This window comes from Haliaeetus leucocephalus, unplaced genomic scaffold (genome assembly GCF_000737465.1).
Source record: "Haliaeetus leucocephalus isolate CR32 unplaced genomic scaffold, Haliaeetus_leucocephalus-4.0 Scaffold158, whole genome shotgun sequence".
NCBI classification, from domain to species: Eukaryota; Metazoa; Chordata; class Aves; order Accipitriformes; family Accipitridae; genus Haliaeetus; species Haliaeetus leucocephalus.
Genome location: NW_010972594.1, coordinates 598,185 through 611,925, shown reverse-complemented (window position 1 = coordinate 611,925; position 13,741 = coordinate 598,185). Strand labels below are relative to the sequence as shown.

The following is a 13,741-nucleotide window of genomic DNA, read 5'->3' as shown; positions in this document are numbered from 1 at the left end:
ATACCTAGGTTTTGTAGGTCTGTAATACTGTATGTAATGTTCTTTGGGATTTTTGGATGTAAACTTACAGGGTTTTTTGACTTAAATCTGTATTAATTATATAGAAGTTTTCCCATACATAACTTTAAAATCAAATCTTGAAATGCCTGCTGCTTCAAAGAGAAATGGGAAAAACCTCTGTGTAGTAGAAAAAATTCACAGACCATTGTTGCAGACAGTGTATAAAGGTCCTTGATGGAATCCTTAATTCTTCTGTAATCAGATTTTATAATAGTGCATGTAAAAAAAAATAGTGGTTCAAAGGAAATGTTGCTAATCTATAGTGGTGGCATCAGTGAGTCCAGTGTAGTGCCTAGGCATTTTTTAGTTAAACATTGCACTTTAGGCAACTGCAGCTTCTTCACTGTATTTAGTGAGGTATGAGAATGCTATATAAATGATTTTACATTTTGAAACATAACGAATACCCGTTTCAGGCAGCAGTCCTTCTTGTGATAGAAGAAAACAAAATGTAGTCTAGTTAAGACAACACAGTGATAGCAAATTCAACAGAGGCCTCTGCATACAAGAGGCCAGTTTCAAACCATGAATTTTCCAGCTTTGTCTTTGCAAACCTTCCCAATTAAAAAGACTTTCACATCCCTCTGTGCCAAAAAGAAATCCCAAGCTGATCAGACATATTTTATAATGTGTCTGTTTGTCATTTTGCACATTTATTATCTCTGCAAACTAAGGAAAACCAATTTCCAAGTTGAGGTCTATGGTGAGCAACACATTGTGTAAATCATGTCTCTGCTCGAGTTGGGGTTTTCTTGCCCTACTGGCAGAGGGGTTTCCTTAATTATTCATATGTTGGCTAGTTTTAACATCTTAATTGCTTTGTAGGTCAGGTTGAGTTTCTTTGAACCAACTGGAAATGGATTGGCAAGCCGTTCTTGTTTTGAAAGCATGTTAGGTAGTGTCCTTGTTATCAAGCTGATTAGCGTGTAGGTCCATTACGGTTCTCTGAAGTGACAAAAGCAGGAGTGATGTTATCAAGTCTTCCATGCAAGAGGTAGGTTTGCTCTGCTGTTAATAAACAGGAAGGTGGCTTTGCTGTTATTAAATGTGAAACTACACAGCACTCAGTTTCTTTTAATTTCTCTTTTCTTTGGTGAAGAGTTTACACAAACTAGGATTAAGTAGAATTACTACAGGTGAGAGTCAAGTTACTTTGTTTCATTTTAGAGCTTATGTCAGTTTCTCTTTGATTTTTTAATTTGTTTTGAAAACCCAAGAAGGAAGGGGGGGGGGAAGATTTCAGCTACTTTAATAGTTTTGAATTGGTTATGGTGTTCTTTGTGTTTATCATGGTCTAGGATGTTCTCTGACAGTCTGTTGGAAAAGTTTCTATCTTCAAAACTGAACAATGAAGCTGTAGATTGCACAAGGAACAGCTTTTTTACAACAATGTGGGGCATAGTAAGCAGCATGTAATTGCAAAAACAAAAGAAAAAAGTGCAAACCAAAAAAAGAGCTGGAAGTTCTTAAAGGCCAAAAGTGATGTAGTCCATGAGAGAGGTAGTAAATTTGTACTCCATTGAGCTTTTTAAAGTATTATTTTAAAAGCTTCATTTTCATTTCTGTGTTCCAAAACACTAATGTTCTATGAGACAACTATTTTATCAGAGTGAATAATTCTTGATTGAGCTTTTTTGCATAGTTTGGAACAAATGTAATCAAACTGGTCAGCTATAACATGTAACTGTTAGCCAGATCTGATGCCTCAGGATCGCTATCTTTGTAAAGCTAACCTTGATAAGAGACTTTTTCTGGCCTAAATATCTTTTTTCTGTTTGTCTTTAAATGTAGAAAGGATAGGAGGAACCGTAACAGCTTTGTAAATGCTGTTTCTTTTTATACATACCCCACATATTCTGGCATGGGTATGAATAAAAGATTTTTGCAGTGAAATATTAATACTACTGCTTTTCTCTAGGTAACAGTGAATCCACCCAAGAGACCCCCTGATGCTGTAATTTCTGATGTCACAACAGCTGATCAGGTAAAGTTTTGTATGCTCTAGGTATGGAAGTGTTTGTTTTGTTTGGAGAGAGGAGTCTTTTATGATGTTCACTAATAGTTCAAATTTTCTGATATACCTCAGGTATTTATATATGTATATTTTGGTGTATATATGTGTGTGTGTGTGTATTTATAATGTGAAGCTAAAATTTGTGCTAGGTTAAGTTATGACTGTGTTCAATGTACTATCTAAAACATTCTTTTCATAGGGCTGATGCAATTTTATAATAATTTATTACAAAATTCTGCATATAAGGAGGAAATAAACATTTGTATTCTGTTGTAGTTAAAAAAAAAAGAGGTTCAAAATCTATGACATTTACAACAAATTGTGCAAGTAAGCACATTGTGACCAAAAAAAAGTGCTTAAAGTTCACAGTTTTGAAAAAGTTAAATTTTTGTATTAGCAGTAGTAGTCAGGGAAAGCTGAAATACTGACAGATGTCTGTCCAAGTGTGTTTCCATCTGTCCACAGTCCCACTGGTTCACTGGCATCTACCTTCCATAGGAAAAAAAGCCTGAATAAATAAGTATTGCCTCCCCTGAAGGTAAACATATGCAGGTGTCAGACAAATAGGACAGGAAAGCCTGGAGCTATGAGTATTAAGACACTGAGTATTATTTTCAAAAGCAACTTAGTCCTGGCAGGAGGCTGTAGCTTTTGGAGTTGCAATTAAAATGTTGAGCGTCAGCTGAACAGTGGTAACTGTGATGTCTGCTTAGCCTCTGATTATATATGAATTAAACTTAAGTCTCATCCAGCTGATTCATGTGCTTGAGGTCCAAGTTAGCCCTACCCACTTAAACCAGCAAAGAGAGCCTAGATCACCATTTCTGTTTCTATCACTGATGTACGTGCTGCATCCTAAAATTCACAGCATCGATCTAGGAGGTACTGATGTCTAATTCTTCAGAATAGGCTTCATCGAAAGTTGGCAAGGTAAGCAAGGAGCAGGGAATGGTGAAAGAGTACTGTTTTCCTAGGAGGTGGTTAAATGTAGTGCAACTTGTTCTCTAGCAGCTGGCACTTTGTTAGATAAGATACAGCCACCGTAATGGCCCAGTAGTTCAAAGTATTTACTTTGCATGTTGGAACCCTAGTTCAGATGCTCCTCTGTGTGATTATGTTGGAATTGATTCCAGGTCCATCAATTTTCAGATGACATTTATGATCCCGTTGTTCATACGGTAATCTTAGTTTCTGAGCCTTAAACTCTTACATCTAGAATTGTTACTGTGTATAAAATGCTAAGTTCATGAGACAAAAGAAGCTGGTAGTGACCTTATAACACAGAAGCTGGGAAGCTTTGCTACTGCAAAATTGGGTTTTGGAAATAAAGGAAGTGGCACAGAGTGGCCACCACACTTGTTTTATTTTAAGATCTACTGTGACAGGTGGAACTATAAAGAGAATTCTTCTCCAATTAGATATTGCAGGAGCCACAGCCAGCAGACTTGAGAATCGCAAGAATGCTTATCTGCCAAATTATTCAGTAGCATCTGTGCTTAAGTGATGATGCATGTGTACAGGAGGGGAAATGTGTAGAACTTGGGAACTTTATGGGCAGGAATACAGACTTTCATGTGAAGGACAGCTTGGGAAAATGTTAGCAAGATTTTACATTTATGTGTCTGTGGAATGACACATAACTGCCTAAAATGCCTTCTGAAAATGGAAGCTGGCACACAAATTGCATCAAAGTTTCTGAAATTTTTTTTTTCTTCGTGTTTAAATGAAAAAGGTGTTGGCAGAAATGACTGTTGCCACTCAGCTATTGAATTAGTATAGAGTACGAGACAGACTGAAAGAGTCAGTTTGCAGACAGCATTTGAGTTATCTTGAACTGTATTAATTTTCAATGATAGTTGTGACATTCACCACTCAGTTCTTGTGTTACCACAGTTACATGTCTAAACTGCTTTTCATAATTAGCATTTTTCCCCCTTAACTTTTCATAGGATGATCATGTAATGAACTTCTGATAAGTAGACCATCATGCATATTTTAAAAATGTCTACATTGATGACTCCTGTCTTTTACAGAAGTCAATGACTGTGGTTATCTTGAAAGTTACATTCAGTTCTAACTCAACTACCCTGGGTTAAGTTTTTCCAAGAGGAGGAATGTTTTTCATGTGTTTTCAAACAGGAGGACGCACAGAGGGCTAATAACCATTTTTGCCCTTCACCATGTATTCAGCAGAGTGGAGGGTACAGCCACCTACAGTTCCTTGAAAAATGATTGTGTTATGCCAGTGACCATTGACAGAACAAACTAATCCTTTTAGTTAGTGATATCAAAGACTAATAGCAGGCAGTATAATAAATGTTTCAAATCTGTACCCATTCCTGAGAAGTTCTTTAAACACCAACCAGTGCTTATGAATGAGTTGCAGTACCATGGTGTAAGCTGCTTAAAGATGAAAAATGGTTAAGAAAAATTTAGAAGTATCTGACCTTCTAAAAGGCTTTAAGGCTTAAAATTTGCATCCTGCTGAAGAAGAACATAAAATATTTCTTCTGTGTGTTCATGAATTTTTCTGCAAAGAACTAGGTGACATTTTTTCCAGCTTGCCCTGTAGAGATGTGCATATGCTGTGATATTTTTCTAGCTTGTTGTCTCTGTGTAACCTGAGCTATGCTTTACTAGATATACTGCCATAAATCTTTTCAATAAAATAGACCTTTTGACAGAAGATCAAGAAGTCTAGAGGGTGTTTGACTATTAGCCATTTAGCATGAAATGAATCATTCCATTTCAGCCCTGTAGGGAATGTTTAACGTAGTTACAGAGTTTCAGTATCACCAAACTACTCTTGTCCTGTCGATTTTCAAACCAGGGGTTTAAATTAATCAAACAAACAGATTTTGCTGAATGGTTCCCAATGCAATTAAGAACCACAGGCAGTGAATGACCTGTATGCCTGGAGAGTTTTGTCTCTGTAGAGTTTTCTTTTCAGTCCCTTCCCAAATGTGTTGTTTTCTTGGGAATTAATTTTCTGATGACACAAAATAAGCTGCAGTGGGTATTTAAAGTGGATGATGTCCCAGTGATGCAGGTCACTTTTGATGAAGGAAACAAATACGGAGTCTTCAGTTTGTTGGAGGCTTTCTGTGGGGTTTTTTTTTGTTTGCTTGTGGAAAAACTCACAGCATTCTGATATTGTGCAGGTTGCCTCCCAAGAAATAAACTGTTCTCTATCTTCAAATATCAGAATTAATATTCAGAATACACAATGTTGTGACAATAAATAAGCAGTATAACAGTAGCCCATAAAATGGAATTTTTCAAGAAGTTGGTTCAGTTTTATTATTCCATGTCTCTTCCTGCTTTCATCTGAAAGCTACCTGTCCTGTTTGCCTATATGGAAAAAATAGAGCTGTAACATGTGGAGTTTGCAAGACTTCCAAGTTTTTGTTAATGTCAGCTCATATCAGTAAAATGTCTAATAATTTTAAGAAATGGTTGCCAGTTGAAAAATTTCTTTGCTTGCAACAGTATCCTGTATTTCACTAAAGCATTCTATTTCTTTAAATTCTAACTCTGTGTGTTTGCTACTTACATTGATAGGGAGAAATAGTCATGACAAAGAGGTAGAAAAGACCATTTAGACAGATTTTGAAAAACACGGTGTCTCAGCCTATCATGCTTTGGGACCACCTGTCTACATGCAGCTGTGCCCCCTATAAGTCTCTGCAGAGCAGTGTCATGTGAGCTTTGACATGTGATTTTCTGCCAGAGCTACTTTTCCATGCAACTTGGGTATCTCATGCACATGATACTTTTGCTCTGTGGTTTCCAGTGTCAGGAAAATTGGCCATCCTTGCTTTCAAGCATTTTAAAATTCCTTTTTAGAGCCGATGAAACCGAGACTGATACTGGTCTGTTGGAGGAACAGCTTTTTGATACTCTGTCATTTTTAAGTTGCTTTCACTTGGAAAACTACGATAATGTTTTAAATGTTGCAGAATCTCTAAAAAGATAAAAATTGCAAATAAAGCTTCCTTTGTTTGTAGTCTTAATCCCCTTTGCGTGCAATGCTTTATGATACGGTTTTCAGTGATGCAGGCATAAATGGTGTGTTTGTTCCCTCCTTCAAGAACTCCTTCCACAGGCAAAGAGAGGGCTTTATGCATGAATTGAGATAACATAGGAAGTCAGTTTTCCAGTGTTACTTCTTGCAAGAAGTTGTGTTCTGAGAAGGAGTAATGAGAGGAAAATGATCTCATGGTTAGTGACTGGTTGGAGCTGCAGTTCTTCGACAATGGATTTTTCTTGCTTTGTCCATAAAATTCTTATGGTCTGTGGGCAACTGTTACCCGGATATCCCAAAGTACTCAGACATGGGTGCTCCTTAATCAGTGGCTCATAGGAGAGGATGAGATGATGAAATCTGGGGGTCAGACTAGCAGGATGGTGTCTGAGCATCACAGGCTGAAACTGAAATTCATAGGAGCTCTGTTCTGAACTTGTATAGTGTACTTTGAAAATGTGATGTGCTTTGAAGAATTAGGCCTTCAAATGTTAAATGACAGAGCTGGAATTGGTTTGTGCTGCTGACAATTATGACCTTTTCTGCTGTCTTACAGTTTCCAGTTTGTAAAGTAAGGATGTTTATAAATGTTTGAGGCATTTTAATTGTACAGAGAGTGTTTAAAGGAGTAGTGTATAGCATCTGATGGTGATTTTTGAGAATATGATACAGTGAGCAGCATTAAAAATAAAGCCAATGTAGGGAATATAATGATTCTTTACTCATTCAGTGAGTTTTAGAGAGATTCAGTAAATTCATACCTAGATTAATCTGATAGGATTTAAAATATACAAGCTATGTAAAGCCTTCTGTTCCAGGTGTGGATCAAGCATTGACTGACAGGGTGTGAAGAAATTGCTGCTTTTTTAGTGGTTTGAGTTTTTTCTAAAATACAGTCCTTTTCTATTTTCTCTGAAAGAAGGAGAAAATAATTGGCACCTGCTGTGTTTTGAGTAGTGTCATCAGCAGACTGCAGGAGTGTCCTTCCCTTCCTGAGTCATTCTCAGTCCTGCAATGCTCTTGCTCCTACTGCTGCTGTCTAGGTATGCAAGTTTAGTTTTTCACTATGTCAAGTTCAGCTAAAATTGTGGTTCTTAATGTAGGAAGAAACAGTTGTGAAGACCATTATGCTTAGATCTAGTTTGTTGTAAAAGAGTGGACTTTACTGTAAATACTTATTAAAAAGACATCTTGGGAGGAAAGAGGTGCATGGGAAACATTTAACAGCCTAATGAATTATTAAACTAAAACCTAGTGTAAAATATTTTCTGCCTGTTGTCAACAGGTTCAGTACTATAAGTCAGTGCTTTCTTTGAGGATGGTGTGATAAGACCTTTACAAGCTTCTATGTAATTGGGATGTGGATACTTACCTGTGGAAAGTCATCTTTCATTCTACACAGATTTCATTTGTGTTTTCATTTTAAGCATATGCAAATATTTGTGTGTGTTTTTAGAGAACACATGCATAGATAGAATAAGTAATCATTAACATTATATGGAAAAAAAAAAGTTGGGTTTTTCCACCTTATGTTTGCTTCTTTGGAGAGATTTTGTGCTTATTTTGAACAGATTAGAAGAAAAAAGTTATAGGAAGGTGATTGTTTTGATTTAAGGTCATTTTTTGAATGAGTGCAATAAAGTCATGTGAGAGAGAACGGGATGAAAACATGTGCATGGATGGAGAAAATATGGTTACAGGACAATTATTTTTTTTATGTCTTGCTTTGTCAAGATTGTAGTGCAGCGTTGCCTGAAAACATGTAAATTTAAATTAACTTCAGAGAAAGTACTAGAGAGCCTCCTGAGAGCCTCAGGTGATTTTTTTTTTTTTCTGTTTGTAGCTTAAGTAATTTTTTTCATGGTAGAGAAAATGAAGTGCTGCAGTAGGTTCACAGATACGGTGAGCATGCCAGAAAAAAAGTGCTTAACAACAAAGGGTGATACAAGCAAAACAAAGGGATGTGAAGCTATTGGAAGGATTTGATACTGTTTTCCTAATTTGTCTAGAGATTTCAGTATGCAGATGATACTCTGAGAACCCTTGAAATTGTGTAGTGAGTGAGCATTTGTAATAGTAATTACTTTAAAAGTTTGTTTCATGTTATGATGCTAATTTCAAGATTTATACACACACACACAATCCCCCAGTGCCCACCCCTCACCCCCCCGGTTTATTCCTGTTGGGAAGATCAGAATATGATTCTCTAGTCATGGCAATTTTAAAAAAATAATTGAGGGCCTGGATTATACTAGAATTTTGTGTGGCAAAACGATTAAAGAAGAAAAGGTACTAGTCTGGCAGTCATTTTGTTTAAACAAGATGCTCTTCATCTTGTTTCCTCCCTTTATCTATGCATGTCTTAGTAAAGGATATAAACATTGTTATTCCGTTTGAAATTCCCCAAAGTGGTTTGTTCTTTTTGATTAAGAGAGGCACTGTTAAAGGAAAGGCTTCTTGCAGATTTGCCATGCTACTGGAAAATGGCTAATGTTCTGTGAAGCCTGTGCCAGAATATATAAGTTGATTTTAAATTTGTAAAATATGTGGTAGAGATAAACAGTAAAGACATGAATAATGTAGGATGGGGAAGGAGAAAAGATGTGGTGCTGTTTTATACCTATTATATATATTCCTGTTTATAGCTATGTATGTGAAGGTATCTTAATTGGACATTTTAGTAGTTCTTATTCTTGAGGGAGTCAAAGGTATTTAGGGAATAGGTAGTGTTTGGATAGTCCAGACCATTAAGAACATATAATTGCAAATCTAAGGTAGTCCAGGAAACTGTACACTTCTATTAACTACAGTCTTGTTAAAAAATAGAATCATGTATGATCCAGGTTTCCACAAAATATATTTAGGCATTGGAAACTATTATGAGCAACTTAAACTATTTTGTTTATTTTCCATGTAAGCCTACTTTGAGAAAAGTAGTTATCTGGAGGAACAAAAAAACCCTTTTATCTTTGTGTGTTGGTTTCTACCAATTGCTCCTTCCCAATATCTCTCCTTAGCCTTACAGAGGAAATTAGTTAAAAATGAAGATATGGCAAATGGGGATCTCAGAGTAGCTGCTTAATTTTAAGTACAGTGAATTACTTAAGTGCTGTGCTATATTTGAGCCCTTGAAGCATCAGTACTGCCAGTTTAACTGGAAACATTCATTGTTCTTAATGTAAGTCAGAGCTCACTGAAATGTGTAGAAGAGATTTGTGGCTGTTTTTTCTTTATGAGATTACTTGACTGCTTGCTTGTACTTAAGCTGTTAGGTAAAGTATATGTACATACATGTACACACACATATGTACATTTATACATATACAAATACTTCGTAAAACAAGCTCTTGGGAAGTGCTTTTTTTCTCCCCAGTTAGAAAGGAAAATATATGGATAGTTGGCTTCCTTTTTCATTAGCTTTACCACTGACCTTCATTGCAGTCCGCAGGCAAGATTGAAAAATTGGCACAGACAGGTTGGATATCGCCTTTTCTATTGTGGTCTGGCAGAACTCCTAAATTGTTAGGAAACGAGACTTGACAGTTTGTGTTATTAATTGGAGAACAATCTAGCCATATTATGACTGACTTCAGTCTAATGCCCCACATCAATTGACTGTTGTCATCCTCCAAGGATGCACCTTTTTTTTTTTTTTTTTTTTTTTTTAATGCTATCACTCAAAACTTCAGGAAATGTCATTATTCGAGGAATATAGAAAGTAGAGCCAACAAGACTTTAAAACAATTCTGTTCTCATGTGGAATGTGATTTATATAATGAAGTAATACCAAAGACTGTGGTAAATGAAAAGAATTTTGTTGGCAGATCTGACTTGGCTGCACTGAATCTGAAATAACCTGCTGGGTAACTGTTTTATTCAGTTCAGCCTACATGTTTTCTAGCTGTGACCAGTGCCACTCTAGTTGTTGAAAGTACAAAAAGACAAGTATTGTCTCCCATATTCACGTGTCAGACTTTTAGTTACATACATTGATCACATTTAATTCTCTGAGCCTAATTATTTCCTAAATGTTACATTTATTTTGTTAGTGCAGGACAAGTATTTTTTACTGCAGTAATTTTTAAAAGCATTTGGTAGAAGTATTGTCTCCCAAGTAGTGCTTATTATCACCTCAAATAAATGGCTAGTTCTTTTTACATCTTTAGTAAGCAACAGCTGCATTGCTAGATTTAAGTTGAGATTTGAGCTTAAAACAGAAATTTGTCATTTTTTATCATACATAAAGAAATTTTCCAGTACTACAAGTAAATGTTACTTAGTTTGAATTAAAATGTATTACAACAGCTCCTTCATAAAATAGCCTCCTGACAGCTTTTGTAAAAATTCAAATTAATGGAAGAATGGAAGTGAGACCTTAAAATTTTAATTTAGTTAAAAAGTTATTTAACTATTTAATTTTTTCACATCTGGCAATTTTTATTTTCTGGTTCTCAGGAGTAGAGATTTGCTGTTAGACTTTAGACTTTTGAAAGAAAACTTCAGTAATGAAGGGTGATACTCTGTAGAATTCTGTCAAGAGCAAATCTTTAAATTGTTGGGTTTTCATCTTTTTTTTAAAAAAAAAGGAACTAGGGTCTGTTCCTCATGAAAAGTCTCTTTCATAGTGTTATAACTTTGATATTGGTAGCATTAAGGCCTTAGACAGCTCTTAGCAAAGAAGCTAGTGGTACATCAGGGCTGCTCATCTCCACCTTAGGACAGGGAAAACACAGTTTTAACTACTCAGAGGAAGAGTGGGGGCAAATGAAGACACAGCAAGTCAGAAGAGCAGCATGTGCATGTTCTCTGAACCCCTGCTGCTGTGGGTTTTTTGTGTGTGCAAGTGGGAGTGTGGTGGCACTCTTAGTTCCCCGTTTTTCTTCTATTTGTATGAGAACTGAGATATGAGAGAACAGTAAATGAGGGAAGCGGGTGCTCTCCATGGGTGGTAATCGTTAGCCCATTTCCAGCTTTCTCTTCCCGCTCATGACTTCACTTAAGCTGCCTTAATGGTGTAGTAGAGTGTAAATATTTGCATTACTTCAGTTTGCTTCCCTGTTCCACACTCAACCAGCACTCGTGTGGTGTGTTTCACCACACACTCCTTGGGTGCCCCCTATCGAATGGCCTCTGTGGTGTGGGATCATTTGCAGTCCATTTGGTGTGCTCTTTTGAACTTGATTTGGCTCATAGATTGCTTGCTGAAGAGTCCTGGCACTGGAGGATACTGCCTTCAGGACATCTTGACTTTATTGTTCTCACCAGGTGAGATATCTTAGCTATTTCTACTTCTTGGTGATGCTATAAGATTAATTTAAGGTTATCTGTTCCTTCAGCAAAGTATTTGCCCTCTCCTTTGTCCCTTTTGGAAGGTCAAACTCAGACCCATCTGAACTGTAGTCTTATTTTAGTAACTTTACTATTTACCAGTCTTTACTATTTTCCTAAGAATTCATAGGATCAATTCAAAGATAATTACAAAAAAAGTTATAAATGTATGTTTTGGGCAAAAGTAGAATTATAGTTAGAAATTTCAGATCCAGTGCTGCCACCTTACTGATACATCTTTGTTTTCAAAAGGAAAAGTGTTTCAAAAAGAGTAAACAACAATGTAAGCAGCCATGGAGAAGTATTAGCTTAGTACTTGTCTTTCTAAGATTGCATGCTTAACTCTGGTGCAGTTTAGGATTTTCTTCTTGCCCTTTTTAATGTGCGTATCCAATGCTCACAGAGTAGAGCAGTGACCAGCTCTTCTACATTCCACCGTAACTGAGACACTTGCTGTGTTGATTGAGGGCTACCAGAACAAAGAAAGGAGAATTAGAGCCTAGTGTGAAAGCTGTATATACTTGAGGAAATGGACCTGAATAGTAACATTAAGAATAAAACAAATGGATTATGGATTAAAATGATAATATGAATTCAGAACCTCTTTAGTTACACTGTCCTTTGCTTCAGATTTGATAAAAGAAATGGTGTTAGACATATATCAGAAAATAATTATTTTGGGCAATCTTTCTTTTTTTTCCCTTCTCTTTGAGAAATCTGTTCGCTTCTTTCCCCCAAACAGAATTTAGTGCAGTTTATCCTCATCTGGATAAACACATACCACTTTTTACAATCCCAGTCCAAAGCCCTGGGAGAAAATGTTTAGCGATAAGGAGTTCCAAAGGCCAATAATGTGCTCGATTAAAATAAAATTTGTTTTCAATTTAAAAGCTCTTTTCAATTAAATTCATGTTCAATTTGTATATGCTATCATATAAAACAACTAAATTATTGAAATTTTCACACCCGTTGGTTAACGGGATACACTTATTTTCTCTGTACTTACGGGAATGTCGTACGAGAGAGTACTCCACAATCAGTTAGTCACTGGATTTCACTGGAATCTGATGATTAGGGAATAAGTTTTTATTCCAGAAAGATGCACAGGTTGGCTTGTCACGCCTCTGGTGTTATGGACTGCTGGCCACTGTTCACATACAGCAAATATAAGGTTTGATAATGAAAATGCTAAGGCCACACAGACAGAAAACTGAAGTACAGTAGCCATATTCTTCATCATTTCTCAGGTTTATTCACATTCATATTTTATACAATACAATAAATATGTATTTCTCTACTTTTTACTAGTGAAAGAGAATATTCAACATGAAGCAAAAGTCTTCTAGAAAGCTTGGCCTTTTACTTTGGGGTTTTGTTTGTTTTTAATATTGGGACCAGCTACCCATGAGGCTGCTAAGAGAAGAAGTGTGTTACAATTAAGTTAATCATGTTACTCTTAAAAGGGAAGGATAAGGATATTTCTGATCTCTGTAAAATGACTTAAATGTTGAAAAAGCATGGTAGTGTGTGTGTGTGTTTTGAAAAAAGTTTTCACACATAATTTTTTTAAAAATTGTGGATGAATCTGTCATGGGAGAAGACTCTTTAAAATGACACTTCAAGCTAAAGAACCTATGGACAAATTCTAGAAAATGCATTATTTCACTGCTGCCAAATTTTAGTGAAGGTGGATCTATAGGTCAGCAGAGTATGTTGGTTTTTCTTCCCATTAAGCAGTTGTATTATTTTTTTATGTACCAAGACCACCACACACAGTTGTTGGCTCGTTTCCCTGGAGCTTTGGCAGTTTGTCTGCACAATAATATTTAATTTCTATTTTACTTGCTTTATTGTAGAGTATGTTGTCTAAGGACTAGTAAAATAGATTGTAATAAGTTTGTTAATCTGTCATAAGTTTTTGAGTGATTCCTGCTCATTTCTGCCAAGCATAGCTAGCCTTCCATTTTTCTTTCTCTGTTTCTGCAGGCTGCCTTATATCGACTGAGTGGGGATTGGAATCCTTTACATGTTGATCCCACTTTTGCTGCTCTTGGAGGTGAGCTGAGGGATGCCATTGTATTAATATTTGGATGAAGGATGATGTAAATGTATTTTTAATCTTTTTTGCACTTAGTCTGTACATCTTTAACAAGCTGGAAAAAACAGTGCTTTTTTGTTGCTGTTCTTAGAGTCACCATTAGATGTCTTCAAAGTTCTGTGTGACACTTCACTTAAAAGCATTGCTTCTTGTAGCTAGGAATGCGGAATGATTCTTGGACCTAACCTACGATGGAAATCTGCCTCCTACCCCATTT

At 36.2% G+C, this 13,741-nt stretch overlaps 1 protein-coding gene across 4 annotated transcripts in view; it reads left to right on the top strand.

The window, feature by feature from the left end:
• HSD17B4 (hydroxysteroid (17-beta) dehydrogenase 4) overlaps window positions 1-13,741 on the top strand; it is a 64,090-nt gene that overhangs the window by 28,860 nt on the left and 21,489 nt on the right. For all 4 annotated transcript variants that reach the window (XM_010562334.1, XM_010562335.1, XM_010562337.1 and 1 more), the window contains 2 exons: window positions 1,979-2,044; window positions 13,413-13,482. In XM_010562334.1, coding sequence (XP_010560636.1) covers window positions 1,979-2,044; window positions 13,413-13,482 — 136 coding nt within the window. The remainder of the gene's footprint in view (window positions 1-1,978; window positions 2,045-13,412; window positions 13,483-13,741) is intronic.